This window comes from Mycena indigotica (genome assembly GCF_014461135.1).
Source record: "Mycena indigotica strain 171206Taipei chromosome Unknown Mind.scaff0013, whole genome shotgun sequence".
NCBI classification, from domain to species: Eukaryota; Fungi; Basidiomycota; class Agaricomycetes; order Agaricales; family Mycenaceae; genus Mycena; species Mycena indigotica.
Window position 1 is genome coordinate 353,703 of NW_023503012.1, and position 17,112 is coordinate 370,814.

At 50.7% G+C, this 17,112-nt stretch overlaps 5 protein-coding genes across 5 annotated transcripts; 2 read left to right on the plus strand and 3 right to left on the minus strand.

The window, feature by feature from the left end:
• Positions 1-289: 289 nt before the first annotated feature.
• On the minus strand, positions 290-4,135 carry MIND_01260000 (uncharacterized protein; the record flags this gene model as incomplete). Its single annotated transcript, XM_037369084.1, has 13 exons — positions 290-643; positions 693-1,140; positions 1,191-1,412; positions 1,468-1,619; positions 1,668-1,909; positions 1,957-2,055; positions 2,103-2,233; positions 2,283-2,448; positions 2,497-2,724; positions 2,777-2,947; positions 2,994-3,173; positions 3,221-4,021; positions 4,069-4,135. The coding sequence occupies 13 exons, from the start codon at positions 4,133-4,135 to the stop codon at positions 290-292; spliced, it is 3,261 nt and encodes a 1,086-aa protein (XP_037214290.1).
• Positions 4,136-5,132: 997 nt separating this feature from the next.
• MIND_01260100 (putative beta-galactosidase A) lies at positions 5,133-9,286 on the minus strand (the record flags this gene model as incomplete). The annotated part of the gene is made up of 20 exons (XM_037369085.1): positions 5,133-5,272; positions 5,322-5,422; positions 5,477-5,813; positions 5,862-5,960; positions 6,016-6,057; positions 6,108-6,250; positions 6,302-6,402; positions 6,457-6,978; positions 7,024-7,146; positions 7,196-7,222; positions 7,268-7,661; positions 7,708-7,786; positions 7,837-7,969; positions 8,015-8,151; positions 8,200-8,510; positions 8,559-8,669; positions 8,722-8,839; positions 8,891-8,928; positions 8,978-9,125; positions 9,172-9,286. 20 exons carry the CDS (start codon positions 9,284-9,286, stop codon positions 5,133-5,135), a joined length of 3,219 nt encoding a protein of 1,072 aa, XP_037214291.1.
• A 483-nt stretch (positions 9,287-9,769) lies between these two features.
• MIND_01260200 (BTB domain-containing protein) lies at positions 9,770-10,952 on the plus strand (the record flags this gene model as incomplete). Its single annotated transcript, XM_037369086.1, has 2 exons — positions 9,770-10,212; positions 10,268-10,952. The coding sequence occupies 2 exons, from the start codon at positions 9,770-9,772 to the stop codon at positions 10,950-10,952; spliced, it is 1,128 nt and encodes a 375-aa protein (XP_037214292.1).
• Positions 10,953-13,350: 2,398 nt separating this feature from the next.
• MIND_01260400 (uncharacterized protein) lies at positions 13,351-15,873 on the plus strand (the record flags this gene model as incomplete). The annotated part of the gene is made up of 16 exons (XM_037369087.1): positions 13,351-13,666; positions 13,718-13,893; positions 13,940-13,995; positions 14,040-14,154; positions 14,212-14,608; positions 14,666-14,690; positions 14,744-14,760; positions 14,807-14,852; positions 14,904-15,028; positions 15,079-15,103; positions 15,153-15,167; positions 15,212-15,286; positions 15,340-15,395; positions 15,446-15,524; positions 15,575-15,791; positions 15,841-15,873. Exons 1-16 carry the CDS (start codon positions 13,360-13,362, stop codon positions 15,871-15,873), a joined length of 1,764 nt encoding a protein of 587 aa, XP_037214293.1. The 5' UTR covers positions 13,351-13,359.
• A 48-nt stretch (positions 15,874-15,921) lies between these two features.
• MIND_01260500 (uncharacterized protein) lies at positions 15,922-17,062 on the minus strand (the record flags this gene model as incomplete). Its single annotated transcript, XM_037369088.1, has 3 exons — positions 15,922-16,503; positions 16,559-16,778; positions 16,833-17,062. The coding sequence occupies 3 exons, from the start codon at positions 17,060-17,062 to the stop codon at positions 15,922-15,924; spliced, it is 1,032 nt and encodes a 343-aa protein (XP_037214294.1).
• Between the last annotated feature and the right edge of the window lie 50 nt (positions 17,063-17,112).

Sequence of the window (17,112 nt, forward strand, 5' to 3'; positions counted from 1 at the left end):
GAGTCAAGTGCCGCAGAAAGGACGTCTATTTCGGGTTGGCATCACTGGGCCCGGGGTAGGAAGAAAAGCAAAAGACGGTATTTATGGGCGGACACAAAAGTATTTCTGGCATCAAGTCTGTGCTGGGGGTGCGGGTAGCTATGTATCAATGTAGCATCGCACAGTGATTCCTCCCGAGTTGAACCGCGTTTGCTGTTGAGGTCAATAATAATAGTATTTGCATACTACAGATTTCATTTTGGGGCGTTTCTCTAGTTGCTACAGTCAAGTCCAATCCAGTTCGTCCAGCCTACTGTGCTACAAACGAATACGACCCAGAGCCGACCTGCACCTTGTCCCCTGACACCGTGGTTACGCCTTTTGCCTGAGCCACGGCGGTACCACTCTCCGTCAATGTCGTGGCTTTGCTAAACGACACCGTCGCGCTTACCCCGACAGGGACGACAATTTGCATCGACAAGGACTGGCCCTTGGTGTTGTACGACACCGAGAGTTTTCCGTAAGGCGTCATAACCCATCCACTCGCGCTGGGAATGGCGGCGGTGAACGCAGGAGCAACGCTGACCGTCTTGTACGCCGTGCTGGTGGGTTGAATTCCCAGGACAGACTGGTAGAACCAGTCATCATAGGTGCCGAGGAAGAACTAAACTAGTGTCAGAGTTGAGAGGTCGGGTAAATGGGAAGAAACGCACGTGATCATGGGAGCGAGCCTCGACAGCCCAGTGCTCCCAGCAAGTCGTGGCGCCATTCTGGATCCAGAATCCCCAGCTCGGGTAGGTCGTCTGCTTGATCAGGCCCGCCGCAACATCAGAATGACCATGGGCCGTCAACATGGGTAAGATGTGCTTGGTACCAAGAGCGCCAGTGTTGAGATGGCCTCCGCGCGAGTTGACATCGGCAGCGACGCTGTCTGCGACCGCCTGGGCGTTACTTTGACTCGTTGTCAAGTTGAAGGCAAGCGCTAGAAGATTGTGTGTTTGACGATAACCGTTGTCGCCAACGCCAGCGTAATGGTCATTCGCCCAAAAAGCGTCGTTGAATGCGGTCTTGACGCCGGCAGCCTGCGAGGCGAATAGGTTTGCATCATCAGTTTTCCCCAGAGTCCGTGCGATCCCAGCCATGATATCGAGCATACGATATCTACATGAAAGCCAGTCAGGGGAGAGGAGGGACCATAATAAGTTACTGACAAGTATGCAGTCGCTGACACCCGTGAATCTTCAGTCGGATTGCCGCCGAACGGCGAGCTTTCTGGCGCAACCCAGTCACCGAGACCGGTGTTGGCAATGTTATTGGGCGAGCGGCCAAGCTCGAATTCAATATAGGACTTCATGCCCTCGTAGTTGTCGGAAAGGATTCTCGTATCACCACGGTACGAATATATCCAGGCAGGTATGAAGATAAAGGCGGCACTGAAGAAGAAGAAAAGTAAATAACAAGTTGGGTCGTTCCAAAGAAAGAACTTACTGCCACGGGTCCGCTTGATTGTCTGCACCCCAACCACCGGAGGGTGCGATGACTCCGGGAGGACCAGGACGACCGACAGGAAGCGTGTCAAGAAGATCTTGAGTGTACTTCGCAAGGAACTCTTGTGAGTCAAAGTTGAATAGGAACATTTCCTAAAGCTTGATTCAGTGACCTTCAGATCCAAAAGATGCTGAACTTACAGCACCGAGCTGAGCATCTCCAGCCCAGCCATTCTTCTCCCAGACGGGGGTATCCGTGGGGATACCATGTGCGTTGTTTAATAAGGTGCGGACAGTGGCAGCATGAAGCTTGTTGACCAAATCCACGGAGGAAGTAAATTCTCCCGCGACCGCAAGGTCATCGTTGACTAGTTGGGCAGTGATATCGGAAGGTTTGGGAGGCGAAGATGATGGCCAGCCGGAGATTTGGATATACTGGAATCCTGAAATGACATTAGACGACGAATGACCGGGTGTTTGGAGCACAAACCCTTGTATGAGAATTTGGGCTCGAACACCTCTGCAGAGCGTCTTCCCGCCAACCAATACCGGTCCGTTTGGAAGTTGTTCGAAAAGTAGTGTAGGTTATCTGTCAAATTAAATCAGAATTTTGCTTGAGAGTCGGGAACAACAAGCCTTCGTAAACAACGGTGCCATCTGGTTTGAGTTGCTCTCCGTAATGGATGGTCACCAAGCTGCCTTTCGGACCCGTGACGGTAAGCTTGATCCATCCAACGACCATATAGTCGAAAGAAGCCACGTATTGCCTGACGGCAAGATTAGTACAAGGTCTCAACGAAGAACAACAACACTAACCCAGGGACAGGCTGAGTGATCTTTATTGGTAGAAGTTTTCCGACGACCTTGGTTGGGGGTTGTCTCGCATTGACCAGAACACCCTTGGGAGCAGTTCCAACCAAAACATCCCTCCATTTACTGTCGTCAAATGCGGGTGTATTCCAGCCAGAAATTTCGTAGCTCGCTAGAGAACACGGTTAAAACGCATTGGATGGCCAACGCCAACACGCACCATCGTAGTTTTCGCCCCCATAAAGATCATCCAATCGAGTCGGCCCCTCGATATTCTTCCAGCTCCCGTCACTCACGACACGCTCTCTCGTCCCATCAGTGTAGATGACACTAAGCACCATGCGGAAAACCGGCTCGCCCCACCATGGCGCGTGCTCCCAAGCCCAAGCAGTCCTCTGCGTAATGCCATACCGCGACCGACCGAGTTCGACCCCAAAAGCATTGGCATCTAAACAAACATTTATGACCAAGATTTGACTCGATTGAGAAAAGACACGCACTGCTTCCTGCGTTGAGAAGGTTCTTCACATCGACTGCGACATATTGCAGTCGTGTGTCGTACTTGGTGAAAGCAGGTGTCAAAACATGGTCGGATATAGGCTTTCCGTTGAGTTGAATAGCAGCGAATCCACCTGCGGCGTAGAACACACGGGCTTGAGATATCCTCTTGCCTACAACTAGTCAAAAACAATGCAGAGTAGAATGGAAGTGATTCACCACCACGAGTACCGCTGAGAACAAACCGTTTCCGCAACAACGGTGCTGGATGTTCGCCCAATGGATCGGGAACGCTCACGTCACTATTCCAAGGCGAAATCCCGTATTTTCCCAAAGCGCTTGCTGCCGCCCAGGAGCCATCGTTGAAAGTTGGAGCTTGCCAATCCGACGGAAGGCTTCCTACACAAAACTCAACGACAAGTTCACAAAACCAGACTGCCACGTACCTCCGAACGCTTTCCAGGCGCCATCAGTAACGATAGTCTCGTTGGTACCATCCGAATATACAATGAAGCCAGTCAACAAGAATCCTGCCGGATTGCTGCTGGTTCCACCATTTGTCGCCGTCGCAGCGAGGACGAGTACATTCGTCCCATTGACAGTGACAGGGGCCGTGGTCGTACCCGCACCAAGTGGCACAGAAATGGTTGAAGCAGACTTCCAAACGTCTGCTGCGTTCCCCGAGGTTCCAACTTGAACACCATTTGCCCAAAGCGTGAACTGGTCGTCGCCTGTTGTGACGATCTGCGCAGAGACCGGAGTTTTCGAGGAAATTGGGAATGCTCGTCGGAAAGCAGCCGTGCCAGGATTAGTCCCACTGGCCGCGCCAGGGTCATTCCAAATCCAAGAAGCGGCCGAAAGAGGGGGAAGTGGTCGTTGTGGAAGAGCAGGCGCGTTTTTCCCGATCCAAGTACTGGAGCCCCAGTCATTTTGCGAAAGGAAACCGGTTATGAACGTCGATTGAGCAGATGCAGAGCCCGCAGACGAGACAACTGCAACACTCCAAAAGTATTGAGTGTCGGAGGAAAGGGCGGGGCCAGCGTATGGCGCGAGGTATGGGGTAGAAGAAGTGACAACCCCGGAGTCCCAAACGTCGGATTTCCCGGCGCTGGTGGCAGAGACAGTGAGGCGGTAGGAGGTTTGTGTTACGCTGCGAGCATTTGAAACCAACTTCCACGAAAAACGAGGAGAAACGTCGATGCCAATCGGGGCTCCTTGATTCTCGACCTGCAACGAGTTGATAGTGACTAGAGCACAGTGAGTTGATAGGGAGAAAGGTAGAAAGACGACATACTTTGTGCTTCAGTCCTTTGCACCCCTGCAAAGACACCAAGTAGCACGGTAAGCCCGACGAGCCGCATTTTAATGCGGATGGAATCGTGGTTGCGCGCATTGTCGACGTTCACCGCTCAAATACTCCTCAACCAGACTGAGAAGAGGCAATACCAATGTGCAAAAGGAATCACACCACCCCTCCATGTGACGCGTGGATTGAGATTATAATCGCGTTTTTCGTCTTCTCGGCGACCGACTCGCATTCTGTTTGGGTTCGAGGAGTGACGAGTTGTCGTCAAGTTGAGAGGAAATAGGTTGTCGCGTGACGTGTGCCGCAGTTTGCCGCCGCCGGCACGGCACATGCTTGTTTTGGTCCGGGATCCACACACGGTTCGGCCGTTTCATCTTCCACCACATCGTCCTCGAAGAATCTCGCTATGTCATCTTCACTCGGCCTATGGCCCTTTGTTAGCAAGTCTAAATGGAAACATCTTGTGCACGATCTGACCACTTCTCTCATCACGTACGAAGGTCATGCGCATTCTGGCCACGAGGATTTTGTTTCGATTTGGCTTCGAGTGACGATTCTACCAGCTTGGTGGTCAACATTGAAACGCTAGTCAAGGGCCTCTCGGCCTGCTCGCGTTGCACTTGTCGTATGCCGTATCAGTTGCCCTCAAGCGGAGCGAAGCTCCTCCACGGTGATAAACGAATGCTAGATGCCAATAACGATTCAAATGGAGAGTTAAGTCGCCTTGTTGGAGATTTTTGCGGTAGACGAAAACTCGGATGCTACATCGAAGCTCCAGTGACGTCAAATTCTCCAGATAGTGTTCTGCATCGAGGATCAGCGCGAAGCGTCGACTCTGACCCAAGATATTATTATCCGAAGCCTGAGCAACATATGTACTTAACTCCGAGTAACTCACTCGCAAATACGATTGACCGTGACTTGTCAGTTTGCCGTCTATGCCGCGGCAAGCGACAGACCAAGTATTAGCTGGATTACCACTACCTCAGTCGATCAATGACCATTGCAGTTAGTTGTAGGTAGCACAATGTAGCATATTCGAACTGTATTCGTCAGTTTGTTCTAATACCAATGGCCCCTCGCAGTTCCTTCCATCCAGGGGCCGCCACTATCTTCACTGACGCCGGTTTGCTGGAGGTCAAAGTTGCCCGTTTATTCAGCTGGAGCTTCGAGAGTTTGGCGCCGCTTGCATCTGCAAGGACAGTCAGCTCCAGTCATAATGAACAGGGGAATAAACCAACTTAATGCCCAGAGAGTGACAAGAACCTCATTCTTGCCGTGATGGTTGATGATTCCCTCTGGTATTGGATAGCTGACTTGCGGTCCGAGTGATGAAAGGAAACTAAGTAGTAAACTCAGTCAGGTCCAACCCGATTTCAAGGTGTCCCAGACTTACCGACCAAATTGCCATCCATTGACATATATCAGCGTCCGATATGGTGCTGTGGAGTCCAAGGCAAAGTCAAAGGCGAGCGGGATATCCGTGCCTGGTGGCAAGTCGAGGGTGAATGTGGTCCTATATGCAGTGACACCTGCTTTGGAGATGCCCGTTAATGGCGAGCACGATGGGGTCCATTTGGAGTCATCGTAGCCAGGAAGATGAGTGCCAACCCGTTCAAACCAATATCCACCCTGTCGATATATTAACATACGAAAAATTGAAGTTGAGAGAAAAACACGTGCCTCGTTATATGGCCCACGGACATAGTCGGGTGCATTCTCCCCGCCGACATCTGCCTCGAACCGTCAGTGAATCAAATTAACAAATATCTAACACTCACTTCCAGCGAGCCTCCACTCGGTAAAGTCGTTGTTATCTTCAGACAAGAGCTGGTAACCACGAATCCCTCGAGGAGTTTTATGTTCATCGTCGATGTTATCTTAAGAAACAAAACAATCAAACCGACATCATTCGGATTAGATATCGATACGCACAGTCCTCGTTGAGCCCAGTTGAGTCATGGATGATCGTGAGGACTATGCGAAATGTGAGTCGTAGCATCAACTGACAGCGCGCATCTTCTCACCATTATCCCCAACGACCAACTGGTCAGCGGTGAAGTTAAATGTTGGGGACAGCAAATCCACACCAGTCTGTGAGATCGAACTGCCTTGTCCGGAACCCAAAAAATGCCCATTGATAAAAGCGGAGTAACCAAAGGAGAAACCGCTATGTAAGTGCTGTTGAGTGCGACGGTATCGAAGAATCAAGGAGTCGCACCCTTGAATCGATAATTTGACGCCAGTGGCAGCACCGGTGAAATGACCGCGCCAAACCCATTGTCCAGCATGATATCCATATTCACCGGCATATAGAACAAACTAAGGTGAACATGTTCAGAGGGACGGCCTTGAACGTGAAAAGAGTGGACTGACTTTTCCACCTGTTGGTTGCTGGGGCCTTTGCGTCGAAGTCTTGTTGGCCAATGTCCAGGTGCTGTCATCAAATGAAGGTTGAAGCTCGGGTAAAGAGTCCGCGCATTTCCAGTTTAGATCAGCGAGGACCGGAATTTTGGCCTTGGGAAGATTCGCGGGGAAGTTTAGTGTTCCTCGTGAGCTGCCGATATCACTGGGGCTAACATGGACTGGAGCGCCATTCCAGGTAATTGCATTGAATTTTTTCGATGCAAATATATCGAGAGTGGTCGTCGCATTCAAATCTCCAGTGAGCTGGAGAGTTGTCCCGTGTGCATTTGCAGAACGAACAAGATATGGACCAAAAATCAGCACCGAGGGAGTTTCTGGCGTCAGATCGTAGTGTGCATGGTTGGCAGTTGCTGTGCTCATAAGTCGTGGAGCCCAAGCACTGGAGACTGTCTCTTTATCGCCGACGATGACACGAGTATTGCCGAAAGTGATCACTGAAAGACCGGTGGGTGATCCGGAAATTGTAACGGTCTAGAAAGCATTGGTTTCTCACTTGTTATAAGGCACAGAGATTACCTTTCCCGTTGTAACGGCCGATATGGTTGTCGAGCCGGTGTGGGATACCTTAACTTTGGGAGGAACTTCAACAGCAATTTCGACATACTGTCCTTTGAGGGAGTACAGAACAATTGTGTCGAGCTATACACATGATATCAAGAACAAAAGAGAGGGAACAGAGAACACCTACGGAATCAAAGGTTTGCCATGTTAGGACCTGTACGAATTGAGTATTATAGCCCTGACAGCAGGATAGACAAACTTCGGCAGTCGAGTACTCCAATTTCGACTTTCCGAACGGATAGTTCGTCACAATGATCTTGCTTTCCCTTCCCGCCAAGGTCAGATTGCCGTTCTTCGGGATAAGAATTCGGCCCTCCAATGTCGTGTTGACACTGAGCTTGAAGTCTGTGTTGGTAGTTTTGGTATTTGTCCTTTGGCGGACGATATAAAAGTTGACGGCGGTCTTAGGCGACTCTAAATTCGTTGTGTAGATGTCTGTGGAAGTGCTGTAGGCGGTGCCGAGGCCGACCGTGCCATTGCCAACGCGTCCGACAAGAAGGTAGTCGGGTGAGGCATGTAGGAAATAGCCCTGCAGTTTGAGCTCGTCAAATTTAGGGGTCGGTGTCCTGTCTTCTGCAAGAGCAGCTCCATAGCTGGATTATTATCAGCTTAGATCATTCGACAAGTCTGTAGTCTCACTCGTAGCTAGAGTATATTGCTGTACAGTGCATGATTGGAACTGCTGACGTCCAATGAAAATCCACGTACTCGTACAATGCTGGATCGGGGGTTGAGCAACGTAAATAGCTTGAACGGTCAGACACTCACCATATTCCCCCAATTCGTGCCGCCGTATGTCATGTACAGGTTTTGCAAAGCGGCACCAGAGGCGTAGTTGTTCTGCGAACCGAATTATGAGATGGGTAATGAGCGATAATACTATGATCACCTTGTAGTACACCTGCGAACATTGTTAATGTTAACGATGTGCCACAGGCAGACTCACGTTGGCGAATTGCTCGTTGACTAACTGGTAGCACTGATCATAGCCGGGACCGCTCCAGTACGAAAACGCGCCACCTTGCCATTCAAAAAGCGCGAGTGGTTCAGCGGGGTTCCATCTCTGGTGACTGGTGTCCAATTCTAGCTAGATATAAGCTAGCTAAACGGCGATATAATGAAGAAACATACGAGTAGTCAGCTCAGACCAAACCTCTGGTTTGTCGCAATCGAAGCCCAACGGGTAAGAGTCGCTTCCATAGAGATCAACCTTGCCTAGCCCAGGCCCCGCATATTGACCCGCAGCATTGCGGTCGTTGTGAATTGTTGGTACTTTGGTGATTCCGCCAGCTCGAAGGACATTGATGATGTCTTGCATGTGTTCGTTGAGACCAGCGATGTGCGCGGTCGCACTGGTCAGATATTCATTCTCGCTTTGGACGGCGATAACGGGTCCATCGGGGTACTGAAAGGGAGCAGTGGCCTCCGCGAAAGCCCGGACGCTGAAATGTCTTGTTTGAGTCAAGATGAAAACTCGCGAAAATACACACTATGGTTCCCATGCGGCTCGATACAATGTTTGGTTGGTGCGTGCTAATCCTGGGATGTTTGTTGCCCAACCAGGTATGCCACCTGCAGCCGTTTCCGCGTTTACATACGGTCTGTGGTCATGCCAGTGTCAGAGAGAGCAGCAGATGTAACAAAGGGACACACCCAGGCCGAACGATGACTAGTATGCCAACTTCCTTCGCGACGGTGTAGAACTTGGTCAAATCATTGTGTTCTGTGAAGCGGACTTGATTGGCGTTTGGCGCAGAAAGACCCCAGTGCCCTAGAAAGAGGTTACTTCTATTAGGAATGTTGAGCTAGAAGCGTAACACACAGTAGGCAGACAACGCGTTGAATCCAGCTGCTTTGAATCTATAAATGCTCTCTGTCAGGCTCGAAGCACACAACCGAATGGACGCACTTTTGTAAAACGTCATACCACAGCTCAGGTGCTGGGAGACGGAAGGGGTGAAGCTCCCCCGAGAATACCATAATGCGTTTTCCATCGAGGAGAATGGAGTGTTGATCGATGGTCACTGCCGCACTGGAGTTCCCATTGTAGAAGCCCGCTGCTTTGAGTCAGCTCTGTGCAAGGAAGGAGAGTAAAGGACGCACGGGAGCCGATAGGAAAAACATACTCAGCACTATTGTCTTCGAATGACTGCCGTTTTGTGATGGCTTGAACTAGCGAAACACTGATTGCTGCCAAAGCAGCCAATGAAAGTCGCATTGGATGGGTTTGAGGGCGAGTTCATGTAGCCAGAACTTATATCCATAAAACACTCTGTCGCAATTGGCGGTCATGAGGTGTGAACGGCCCGTCGTGGATGAATTGACCCTTCGCAAGGGATCAGAAGAAGTGGATGCGCGAAGAAGAAATGACACACGGTCATGGGGGCAAGCTGGTATACACAATTTCTCCGAGTTTGCGAAAGAGGATGGCGGCGGTGGCACAGTGCCGCGAGTTCAACCCAAGTAAAAGTTGGAAGCAAGAAATCGGCTTAGTCATCAGCCACACTTCAAGTTGATTGGTCCTAGCTTCAGCTCGCTTTCGTATGCAAGTTCAGGCCGTCTAATTGAACCTGACCAGCACGAGCTAGCCTGGTCCTCCTCACTTCAAAGCCGTCCTCTCGCTTGTGGGGCACCTTGGCAGGGCGGGCCCTAGATGTAACGACATACTTCCGCGATCATCCTACCAACAACTCCGAGTCGAATGAGTATGTACTTGATGATTTCTATTTTGCACGCAAGTAGCTACGCAATGGCCAAGTCGTCCATCAGGGGTGGGAAGTCATCGATGTCAAGCGACATTGGTCATCACGTCCCACACGCACACGTTGTCCGCAGCCACCAAAGACGAATGCAAATCGCTGCTGCTGCCTCTTCATCCTCGACGCCGACCGCAACGACGCCAACCCGCGTGGCAGATCTATGGTTTCCCGAAGACAATTTGATCATACGCGCCGAAGATCGAGTGTTCCGAGTGTCAAAGGGCGTGTTGGCGGCGAGGTCAACTGTGTTCAAGGACATGCTTGCCTTTGACTCTGTGGCGACCGATGACGACGACGACGAGCGTATCGACGGATGTCCTGTGGTCAAGCTGCACGACAGTGCTGCCGATGTAGAGGTGTTTTTAAGGGCTATATTCGACTCAAGGTGTGTCTGATCACTTTTGTTGTGGCGCGGGGAATCTGAAGTTGCTACAATCCAGTTTCTTCGAGCCACCACCAACGAAAACCACTCTCCCCACCATATCCGGCATCCTCCGCCTCTCCCACAAGTACGATGTGCAGTTTCTCCGCCGCAGGGCCTTGCAGCATCTCGACACCGGCTACCCTACTTCCCTCGCTGTGTACGAGATTTCAGGGACGGAAACCTTCTCCTCAGACGGGCTCGACGACTCCTTACTCACTATTCGCGTCGCCTCCGAAGTTGGGGCCTCCTGGGTGCTCCCCACCGCCTTCTACTTCCTTTGCTACTCCGACATGCGGGACATCCTCAACTCGCCCCAGTGGCCCCTCCTCAGTCCCGTTGACCAAGAAACGACCATAGTCAGCTACACCAAACAGCGCCTGGCCTGTCCCCCTATTCTTCCGTTCCTCCGCATCCCATTTGTCGAGGGCTGCACCAGTCTCAAGGAGTGCGACGATTACCGCGTTCAAAACCTCGCAAACGTTCATAACTGGAATATTTCCGATCCCCTGGGGAGCTATCGAGACTGGACGCCGTTCGAGAACCTTATTTGCGCGTACTGTTTGAAGCAGGCGGAAGAGTACCATCGCCAGGCAAGGAGGAAACTTTGGGACGAGTTGCCTGAGATCTATGGGCTTCCTAGTTGGGAAGAGTTGGAGCGGGCGAAGGCAGAAGCATTGAATGTCGACGAGGAGATGGGTTAGATTGGCAAACTTGATGTTTGGCCACAGCATTTGACACTTAGTTCGTCTCGATTTCACTCATGGCACTTGCATGTACTACCAAAGTTATCACTCAAGCATTTTGTTTTTGTTTGCTATTTGCGATCAAGCCACCGCCTCTTACCAGTGCTTACAGCCTTGTCCTCGCAGCCAAAGTCAATGGCCAGCGGATGGAGAAATTATATGTGCTTGGCGTAACCACCGTCAGGCTGGTCGCCGCGGCGTCGCCACTGGCCGCAAACCTGACAGGAATCGCGAGAAGTGGCCCGCTATATTTAGATCGTTGGCTGTTGAATGTGCCCAGCCGACGGATGCAAATGCGCTACTATACATTGTGATTGTTCTAGCGATACAGTATACTTCCTAAGATTCGATTCGTCACCTCACTCCCACGACTGCCTCCGCCTCATTCTCCCCCACAGTAGTTGGTCCAGCAAAATGCATGCGTGTTCCGCTGATTGTGGCTTGCAGCTCCAGCGAGTCTTCGAGACGCCGTCGTTTTCTTTCCACATCCCGCAAATTGAGCAGGACGCGCGTGGAGAGAACGGAATGCATGACACGGATGAAGGTGTTGAGGAGTTCTTGAAGCTCGCCCTATCATCGAGGAATATCAATAGGACATCGTACAAGGAGCAGTAACACGGACCTCGCCAGCAAGAAGAATAGCAAAGTTGGTTGCTGAGCCCACTAGGCGAATTTGAGCACAGAGGTCTATGCATATCGTTCAACGACACTTACTGAATAAGAAGATGAAGTAGGCGATGCCGTCGCGGTAGAGCGTAACCACGAATGGGTTCCGGAAATGTCGATATTTGCGCCAGCCAAGCACCAGCGTATAAACCATCAGCGCTAGAGAGTTCCTTAGCTCTGGGCGTGACACCATAGTAAAGCAAAGTACACACCCGTCTCATTGACGAGGACAAGAATGAAGCACACTCCAACTACAACGAAGTTCCCACCAGTCTCATTGCAGCCCGGGATGAGGGGGTGTATTGGTGGACCGACTAAGAGGCAAGTTGAATCGAGAGCGCCATGGAAGTGGCCGTACTCACAAACCATACTGCGAAGGAAAAGCGTGATGAGGACTATTGTGGTCACAATCGCGATCTGGTCAAGGCGAATAAGCAATAACGCGACAGCCACTGGAATTGAACCCACCGCGTAAACACTCCCGAAGACAAGAAGAACGCGCTGTCTGCGCTCGCTTAGCGCATAAGTTCGTAGGACAAGGATTCCTGAAGAACGGTTAACACCCCAACCGTCGACTGTAGCAGCCGGCAAACCTTCTCCGACACAGATTCCAAATACACTCATGACTGCGGAACCAGACGATGAGTGATGAGGGCAACGCCAAGAAGAAATTTCATACTTGTTGCGGCGGTATTAAGTTTGAAGCAGGTCTGGATACGTTGAGTGAAAAACAGCGGTGAAACGGGCACGAACGGGTATGGAGATATCAGGGCCAAGTACATCTGGCAAAAAGTGGCAGAAGTAAGTATACCGCCGCCATAGCCTAATAGGACGAGACGCACAGTATAATCCCAGTGGGACGTCGAAGAATGGCGTATAACGCGCCAAAAAGAAGAGGATTTTTGAGGTGGACATGCGCGACGGCCATAGGAGAGAGATCTGCACAAAGTTCGCGCCGGAATTTTGATAGAGAGTAAGGCATGTACCTCGAGGTCCAACGTCAGAGAATAGTCGAAAAGCTGCGGAGGTTGAAGCCAGACGTTGCCGGAGCATGACGGAACGCACCAAGATAGCCAAGCTTGCGACTACATCGTGTCTTTAGTGGACTCGCAGCTCATGAGTCTCTGTGGGCGTACCATTCACATACTGTGGGAAGTTCAACAGCCTTGTCGAAATGAGCAGCGACGACGACGGACCTTGACTGTCTGCAGACGCGACCATGAAAGCGCGACTTCTGGTGAAATTTCATCGGTCATGAACGGAGGGAGCAAAAGGCGTTTGGCGGCCGCGATAGCTCCGAGTTGACTGTCCCGCCATAATTTGATTTTGGAGGCATACAACGTGTTGAACCGCGCTGGCCGTGGCGTCGGTTGTGATCTGTGTCACGTCCTTCAACTTGCATTCAGTTCGGCGTCGATCGGACCAGGTCGACATGAAGGAAATGAGACCAGAGCTCAGGGCACGCTTGTTCCAGCTGAGAAATCTTTTAGTCTAGCTACATATTGTGTTTCCTGCGCGACTTACAGTGGTCAATAATGCGAGCAACAGTATGAAGTACGAATCTCTTGCCAACTTGGTTCCTGATGAAATGTGTTGGTCGACGGCAACTTAAGATCTGCCGATGATGCGGGATGGGTGACGTCTGCCAAGGTCGCATCAGATCCAACTCGGCACCAGGAAAAACTTCGAGTCCACCGCCATGGTGTTGACGCCAGGTCTGCGTTTCCTCACGCGGCAGCTCGTGTTCCCGGCTACGCTGGTGATATTTGTCCACCGCGCTTCCACGCGCTCTGGCTTGCTGCGCATTCCGCTCGCAACCGCCATCGTTGGCACCTTCTTTGCGCGAATTGGGCTTTTCATCCTTCGGAACGTGGTAGCAAACATTCAACATCGTCGAGAGGCGCGTCGACTTGGGGCACGACCATTGCCGTATCTTTCGGGGAAGAAATTTGGGAACTTTGACTTTATCGAGCGGATACTGCATGAGGCAGAGCATGGTTATCTCGGTATGCCATTCCATGGTCTTAATACTCATGTTCATTGGATGACCTCTTCAGGCGATGAACTTCGTGCTGTACAAGCAAAACTCGGCCAGATAGTCAACATTTGGCCATTATGGGAAAACCACATCTTTACCACCGAGCCAGCGCATATACAAGCGATCCTCGCAACAGATTTCAACAACAACATCAAGGGAGAACGATTTAAGAATGGAATGGAGTCTGTACTGGGTGTGAGTGGTCTTTTCAGGTGCATACCTAGAACTTAGACAAGGACAGACAGGTGTCTTCAACTCGGACGGCGACCTGTGGTCTTTCCATCGCTCCATGTCCAGGTAGGACTGTTGGCTCTTCTTTTATAATTTGCTCAACTCCTCAGGCCCTACTTCAGCCGGGATCGGGTTCGCCACTTCGAAATTTTTGACCGCCATGCTACCCAAGCCATCTCGCTCATTAAACAACGGATGCGTGAAGGACTTGCCGTAGACTTTCAGGTTCGGCTAGTTTTCAAATAAACCTTTCAAGTTGTTCCTTTCTTATGCCACTGACAGGAACTCATTAGTCGCTTCACCATGGATTCGGCAACTGAGTTTCTTTTCGGTGAATCTGTCGACAGTCTCGAAGCCTCCTTAGCATACCCACATAACCTCCCATCCTCGTTCGTCATCCCCAACAACACGCAAGACTCCCCGCGTGCTCAGGCTGCGATACGGTTTACCACCGCATTTGGGCAGGCTTTGACACACCTTGCCTTCCGCGAGCGAACCGGTTGGATATGGCCCTTGTACGAAATCTTTGAAGATGCGACCGCGAAACCAATGGCCATTGTCGCAGGTTATCTCGACCCCATCATCCAACGGGCTGTTGATAGAGGTCGTAATGAGAATGAGCCGAACATGGAGGATGATGAGATGACATTGTTGGACGATCTGGTCAAGTCTACTTCAGGTATGTGGTGCCGTTTTCGCCACAACGCAAGCTCAAACAAGTCTGCTTCTCCTTCAGACGCCAAGATTCTCAAAGACGAAATGTATGTTTGTCTATTAGCTTCATGATACTAGGCTTTATCTAATGGGACATCAGCCTGAATATCCTGCTCGGTGAGGGCTTTTAATCTTCCGAGGCCAGGAATTTACCTCGGTCCAGCTGGGAGAGACACTACAATGAGCGGTTTGACCTCCACCATATACTTGTTGGTTGTCGGTTTTGAATGTGGCGCCATCGACTGATATAACTTGGAAAGCCTTGCACGACATCCCAATGTGCTCAGCCGCCTTCGAGGAGAGATATTGGACTGCATTGGTCCGACGAATGCTCCGACATACGATGATATCAAGAAGATGAAGTACCTTCGAGCCGTTCTCAATGGTACTTTTTCTCGCGTTTGGCTTCTTAAATGCTTACCAAATACCAAATAGAAACAATGCGCATATACCCTCCTGTGTGCGTGGCAATCTCAGGACATATTATACACCCACTGATTGCCCTTCAGACCATTCAATGTTCGGTAGGGCATTTGTGTGGTCACCGCCTTCAATCATACCGCTTCAGGGAAACTGTAAATGCCACCGTCTGGCCGTCCCCGGATCCGGCCCAGAGGCCCATCTACATTCCTGGCAGAACACCGTTGGTGGCGTTATTGCCCATTGCGCTTGTGTGCCAACTCATCGATTGCGCAGGATATCTTACTCAGTAATGCTCATGCATCGGAGGAAGGACTTGTGGGGAGAAGACGGTACGACGACTTTCAAGTGAAAAAAAATCACCCAATACCATTTGCTTCAGCGGAGGAGTTTGACCCCGACCGTTTTATCGACGAACGACTTCAGAAATACCTGGTCTCGAATCCATTCCAGTTCCTCCCGTATGTTGTCGACGCTGTTACCAGCCCAAGCTTATAAACATCATGTATAGTTTTAACGCTGGGCCACGGATCTGTCTCGGTCAACAATTTGCCTACAACGAAATGTCCTTCGTGCTCGTTCGCCTCCTGCAACATTTCTCGTCCATCAAACTGGATCCTGAGGCAGCACCGCCGGCTGCGCGTGTACCAGAAAGTTGGAAAGGCCAGCCTGGGAGGAAAGGCATTGAGCTGTTTATACCTGAGTCAAACTTGACCCTCTATGCAAAGGTATGCTTAGTTCTTTCGGGGTAGGATTGTTCCGTTGACGTGAATGTAGGGTGGTATGTGGGTCAAGATGGGGCAAGTGTAGCAGCAGCAAAAATGAGCGTTCTAATATTTTTTTTCAATCTATAACCCTCTATGGCACCAATTTTGTGATTGCGATACTCAAGAATGTCAACTCCATACCAGTCATTTTGCCTTCCCCACCAAACAACTTTTCCACCGCAATGCTGACACATTCTGGATTATTCCAACCCGCCATGCCTCGAAAATACTTCATCTGAGTGAAACCTTGTGCTTGTAGGAGCGGGATATGGTGGGTTAAATCGAAGTGCATAATGTTAGCCAGGAAGGATCGGACTTCGTCATCAACATTGTTGAGATGTGAAGTATCGTATGTTGAAATTGATTGCGAAGCCGGGACAATCTGGGATGCTCCAGAGCGTGCAAGTTCATGGGGCGGTACGGCGAGCACGGGTCGCTCACGGACAATATGACGAATTGGGTTGAACCGTTCGATAACGCGGGTTTGTTGATTTCTAGCGACGCTGCTGGCAGGAATTTTGGCAGCAGTGAGACTGTTCACGCCGCTTCCACTTGCCGGTGCTTCCGGCTCGATTTCATTCCGTTTAGTATAAGAAACGTGACCAATCTGAGACTTGCGGCGGCGCGATTTAACAGGTACTCTGTGAGTTGAGCGATCTCCCTCAGAGTTTGTCTGCACAGAACGTGATGTAAATTGTGTTGTCACTGGCTCAATATTCAATACGCACTGCTGGGGGGAAAATTTTCTTCCATTCTTCACCGTCAGCGCCGAGGCATGCATAATCGTCGTCCTCGTCGGGAATTGTGTAATTATTATGAATGGCCTTGAAAATTTGATTGGAGTTAACACCCATGATGCTTGCAAGTTTTGAGTGGGTGTATTTCTCGGGATCGCTCTGGTAGACAATCCGGATGATGGCACGGTGCTGGCGATCGAGCCATGGTAGGCTTTCGAGAACCTTAGAGGGGATTTGCTTGCTGGGGCGAACCCTGTCGACTCACCGTTTGCCGTTTTTACCTTTGGACCGGACTTTGTTGGATTTTCCGGGTTTGTTCGCAAGAACATCGGCAATGGTCGGGTGCGAGCGCCCAGCTACAACTGAAGTTGCACTAGATCTCTGAGTCAACGGCTGCTTGTTGGACGGGGAGGCCCTTGTTCGCTTTTGTCTTTTGGCTTCCTCGATCCTACCCTCGTTGCCGTCAACGTCGTGGTCAGATTCCGACTCGTCCATGTTTAGGATCACAAGATGATGTTTCCAGGTGTAGACTTGCTAACAAGGGG